Consider the following 6,000-nt stretch of genomic DNA (forward strand, 5'->3'; position numbering starts at 1 on the left):
CAAGGATGGATAGGATCAGGAACAAGTGCATTAAGAGGGAAAGCACATGTCAGATGTTTTGGAGATGTTTTGGAGAGGCAAGACCGAGATGGTTTGGACATGTACAGAGGAGGGATAGTGAGATGGTTTGGACATGTACAGACGAGGGACAGTGAGATGGTTTGGACATGTACAGACGAGGGACAGTGAGATGGTTTGGACATGTACAGAGGAGGGGTAGTGAGATGGTTTGGACATGTACAGAGGAGGGACAGTGAGATGGTTTGGACATGTACAGAGGAGGGACAGTGAGATGGTTTGGACATGTACAGAGGAGGGACAGTGAGATGGTTTGGACATGTACAGAGGAGGGATAGTGAGATGGTTTGGACATGTACAGAGGAGGGATAGTGAGATGGTTTGGACATGTACAGAGGAGGGATAGTGAGACGGTTTGGACATGTACAGACTCCAGAGGAGGGACAGTGAGATGGTTTGGACATGTACAGAGGAGGGATAGTGAGATGGTTTAGACATATACAGAGAAGGGATAGTGAGATGTTTTGGACATGTACAGAGGAGGGACAGTGAGATGGTTTGGACATGTACAGAGGAGGGATAGTGAGATGGTTTGGACATGTATGGAGGAGGGATAGTGAGATGGTTTGGACATGTAGAGAGGAGGGATAGTGAGATGTTTTGGACATGTACAGAGGAGGGATAGTGAGATGTTTTGGACATGTACAGAGGAGGGATAGTGAGATGTTTTGGACATGTACAGAGGAGGGACAGTGAATATATCGGTAGAAGGATGCCCTAGGTTGGAACGTTCAGGCAGGAGGCCTAGACTAGAGGAAGACAAAATAGGAGACTTATGGATGTTGTGAAAGAGGACATGAAGTTAAGTTAGTCGGTGTGAAAGAAGAGGAGGCAGAGGACAGGGTGAGATGGTTCAGCCTACCTGGTGCATCATGAGGACCTTCTGCTGCTGAAGGAGGACCTGCAGTTGCTGGGGGCTCAGGACGTTCTGCTGGGCCTGGCTGGACGTCTGGCTGGAGAGCTGGAGGCCAGGGGTCTGCAGCTGCTGGGAGGAGGGGGTCTCTACTGGGGGAGTCATCATGGACGCTGTCACTGGGAGCTGCAACACAACCACCATCACTATCAGAGGAAGTCCTGGAAGACTGTCTGTCACACAGTTCACAGTCTACTGACCTGAACTTCTAGGGGTGGATATTGGCAAGAATCTCGCGATGCAATACGTATCACGATACTTGGGTCTCGATGCAATAGTATCACGATATATTGCAAATCTTTCCGATACGATCCTAAATCGATACTATTGCGATATATCAGCTTTAAAAGCTGAAGACGCTGCTCTAATGTTGTTTTCGTTGTTCGCAGCCATTTTCTCGAGAGACCTCACTCACTGAACCGTGGGAAGGGGAAGTAGCTACTATAGTAAAGCGACATCTAGAGGCAGCAGAGTGTCAGGACCGGACCTCTACCATTGGTTCCTTCCTATGCATGGAAACATAATTTATTTTCCTCAAAGTATCGCAATATTACTGCCTGAAGTATCGATACAGTATTGGAAAATAAACTATCGCGATGTATTGCCATATCGATTATATTGCCCACCCGTAACTTCAACCAGCCAAAATTCTCCCACATCTCCCCCCTTCTCCGCTCCCTCCACTGACTTCCGGTTTCTGCCCGCACAGAATACAAAACCCTGATTGATACTGGCCTTCAAAGCCACCAAAGGTATGACACTTCCATACCTTCAAACAAGCCTGATTGAACCCTACAACCCTACCTGTGCACTCAAATGAGCTAACACAGGGATGCTGACAGAACCTTCGCTAAAAGCCCCAGGACAATGATCCACTCGTCCTTGACTCCCGACCCCCAAACTGTGGAATAAACTCCCTGTTGCACTTAGAACTCACACAGAATATTAAATCTTCATAACCACGACTTTCGGCACCTCCGCCCCGGCCCAAGTAGGACGGGGGCCAATTCTGAAATTGGCACAAATTGGTACCACCCAAGGTGACCGTACATTTTTTACATTTTCGTCTTCGTACATGTCTCTAGTTTACATTTTGGTATGATAACTCTTTCTGAGACCCAGCTTAATTGATGTTATCAGCCGCTAGAGTCGGTCTCCCATCGACTTTCTATACAGGAGGAAAATACCCAGAAATGTTTTTTTTTCTGGGTATTTAAGTGGGATGTGAGGGGTCTAACTAGGGGTTTGTCATGATGCTGAATCCATTGCAGGCATTTGTTTTGCACAAAAAACATTCCGTGGGCTAGAAATGGCCTCAGAAAACAATACACGTATGGGTGAGTATTCATGTTAGCCGGAGGCCTTAGGATTTTTTTTCTCGTGCTAATCAGTCTAAAAGTGCAAAATTTTGCACAGATGTAGCTCAGGGCATGCTCTAATGATTTAGCTAGGGCGCCCGAGTCGGCGACCTTCGGGGTCACCACAGCACCCACAGAACTCTGAAAAGTGATGACTCATCACTTTTCATCACTAAAGTCGATGGGAGCCCAACTTGATTTGGCCGCTGTGGCGACCCCGAATGTCGCAGACTCGGGCGCCCTAGCTAAATCATTAGAGCATGCCCTGAGCTACATCTGTGCAAAATTTTGCACTTTTAGACTGATTAGCACAAGAAAAAAAACCCTAAGGCCTCCGGCTAACATGAATACTCACCCATACATGTATTGTTTTCTGAGGCCATTTCTAGCCCACGGAATGTTTTTTGTGCAAAACAAATGCCTGCAATGGATTCAGCATCATAACAAACCCCTAGTTTGACCCCTCACATCCCACTTAAATACCCAGAAAAAAAAACTTTTCTGGGTATTTTCCTCCTGTATAGAAAGTCGATGGGAGACCGACTCTAGCGGCTGATAACATCAATTAAGCTGGGTCTCAGAAAGGGTTATCATACCAAAATGTAAACTAGAGACATGTAGGAAGTCAAAAATGTAAAAAATGTACGGTCACCTTGGGTGGTACCAATTTGTGCCAATTTCAGAATTGGCCCCCGTCCTAAAGTGAACAAAGCAGAGCGCTTCCGACCTCCGTTCAGCCAATGACAAGCCGCGGATTCTAATTTATCGCCTCTTGTTAGCTGCTTAGCTTAGCACTTAGCTGCTGCTCCGCGGCTTTTTTCAACGCCTTTGCGGGATGGCGTAGCTATATACAGTATACAGTATACTTCGCACAACAAAGCGACAATCTACATTCACAATATTGTCATCATCTGACGCTGTCTTGGTGCCATGGTATTGGTCTGACATTTCATTGTTCCTACGTCCCATTAGTCCGAATCTGGTGAATGTTAACCTCGTGAAAATACTATGCCTAAACCTAAACCTACTATGCCTAAACCTAGTCCGAATCTGGTGAATGTTAACCTGGTGAAAATACTATGCCTAAACCTAAACTATGCCTAAACCCTAACCCTAACCTCAGTAAAACTATCCCTAAACCTAACCTCAGTAAAACTATCCCTAAACCTAACCTCAGTAAAACTATACCTAAACCTAACCTCAGTAAAACTATGCCTAAACCTAACCCTAAAACCTAACCCTATAACCAAATTAGGACTAATGAGATCTAGGACTTATGGGCAGTCCCCGCTGTTGCTGGGATCTGCAGTACGCACACACACACACACACACACACACACACACACGCTCTAACAAGCCCATTTCTTCAGTCTGGGGACGCTAGGATCAAATCACATTTATTTATAAAGTGAGTTTCACTAAAACAGGAAGATGACTGAGAGAGAAAACAAACAACTCATAGACCTGTGACACAGTGTGTGTGTGTGTGTGTGGCTGTGTGTGTGTGTGTGTGTGTGTGTGTGTGTGTGTGTGTGTGTGTGTGTGTGTGTGTGTGTGTGTGCGCGCGCGCGCGCGCGCGTGTGTGTGCGTATACTTCTACAGTATATATATACTTAATTCCCTGTATAATTCTACAGTATGTACTTCTGCTATATTTGGTTGCGAGTGTCGCAGGTCCATTTGGCTCCATTTTTTTACACTCTCAGTTATGGCAGTGGTCCATGACATTAAGTAATAGGTGCAGCTACAAGTTATCATGTCACTTTGTCTGCTGACCTCACTCAGCAACAAAATAAAAATAAAAGAAACAAAAATAAAAAATAAAACAATTCACAGGAGACAAGCAGTGATCACCCCATGATGTGCACTGCAATGTAGTTTCAAATGCACTACATTGCAGGCGCTTTTTGGGAGTAGATAACTAAATAAGAAGAAGAAGACACGTGTGACATGCATGATCTGGGCAGATGGCCCCAGGAAATGTGCCAATCTCAACCCATAGATGTAGATGGATGGTACAGTATGAGGCAGTATTTTTCCACTCTACACAGAGCTGTGCTCAGGTTAGATAAACATTACTATACAGGTATAGATGATATAAATGATACAGTACATATAAAAACTATAGATATAGACAGGCCTGGAATTTCTTCATTTTAGGGGCAAGGCCACTTGGCCTTAGGTGTTCTCCATTTTTTGAGAGTATACCACGGCCAAATACCAGGGCAGGAAGGCCATCAAATAAAACCAGATTTTAGTCCATAGAAAGAATTTGTTGAATTTAAAGGTTAGGGATGATAACCTAATCTGCAGTGAAATAGATGAATGATGGTATTTACAATCTGATCCATGCTCAGCCCTGCACCAATCAAAGTCACTCGATTGGTGACTAAAGATGGGGACTTGAGGGAGTTAAGATTTCAGAATCTCAACAATGGACACTGCAGTGTCTACATGACTAGGGCTGTCACGATTATGACATTTTACATGACGATTCGTTTTCTCTCAAATAATTGCGATTAACGATTTAATTGTGTTTTTGTCGTTGACAATTGCATTTGTGTTTGGCTTGTAGGCTTTGAAGTTGCACATGGCAGATATGACACATAACCTTAAATATACAATGAAATTACTGACATATTTGACAACTTTACACTTAAAAAAAGAACATTGATAGTGGAAATAGCCGATCTACAAGCTCACAACGCGTCGCGATGCGACGCGTTGTGAGCTTGTAGATCTGCTTTTTCCACTATATTTGACTTTCTTAAAAATATATGAACATTTTTCAACATGGAAACGATTATGAAAAATAATCACGATTATGTCAAATAATCACGATTAGACGATTATGTAATAATTGTGACAGCCCTATACATGACAAGAAAGAGACACCGGTGTACTGTCTACATATTGACAAGAAAGAGACAGAGGAGAAAGTGGTACAGTCAGCATTAAGGCCACTGTGGCCTCAGGTCATGCCATTGGTTTGAGGGACACAAGGCCAAACTGAGGGGCAACGGCGGCCATGGCCTCCATGAAATTCCTGCCCTGGATATTAGTAAGGGAAAGTTAGCCTATTGCTAGACCAAGCTGGGAACTAAATCTAAATCACTAGCTTTCTTCACAAATGTGTTCATAAAGGTGTCTACTATCACCTCTGAACTTTGTCAAACCCAACTCCCTTGACATACTTTGTGGGAGCCAATCAAAGTTGGGGGTATCGGGATACCCAGGGCGTGGGATTAAAGGGGGAAAAATTTTAAATGGCCAATATGAACGTATGAGATGTGTAATTTGGGTATTGTTATGCTGCTGAATCCATTCCAACCATTAGTTATCAGTAAAAATGACTCCTTGGCCATAAAAAAGGCCTAATTGGCTAAGGCTTAGCCAATCATGTCATTCGAGTTCACCTGTGTCCTGTTAGTCCCTGTTTTAAACCCTGTGTTTGAGTGTTCCTTGTCAGATTGTATCATGTTATCCTGTGTGTCATGATGTGTGCTTACCCACCTGATCTTGAATAGTTTTCATGAATTCAAACACAACTCCAACCTTTTTTTTATTGCCAATATTATATGTCTCATGGACAGACAAAAGTAGCTGTGGCCTATTTTATGGCCAAGGAGTCTTTTTAACTGACAACTAATG

The 6,000-nt window shown here is 43.7% G+C and overlaps 1 protein-coding gene across 3 annotated transcripts in view; it reads right to left on the minus strand.

Annotated features, from left to right (window-relative positions):
- Positions 1-6,000, minus strand: part of LOC308292021 (forkhead box protein P1-B-like) — a 53,790-nt gene that overhangs the window by 20,433 nt on the left and 27,357 nt on the right. For all 3 annotated transcript variants that reach the window (XM_080734220.1, XM_080734219.1, XM_080734221.1), the window contains one exon: positions 941-1,117. In XM_080734220.1, the coding sequence (XP_080590346.1) occupies positions 941-1,117 (177 nt within the window). The remainder of the gene's footprint in view (positions 1-940; positions 1,118-6,000) is intronic.

Source organism: Nannobrachium achirus, assembly GCF_963921795.1.
Source record: "Nannobrachium achirus genome assembly, chromosome: 9".
Lineage (NCBI taxonomy): Eukaryota > Metazoa > Chordata > Actinopteri > Myctophiformes > Myctophidae > Nannobrachium > Nannobrachium achirus.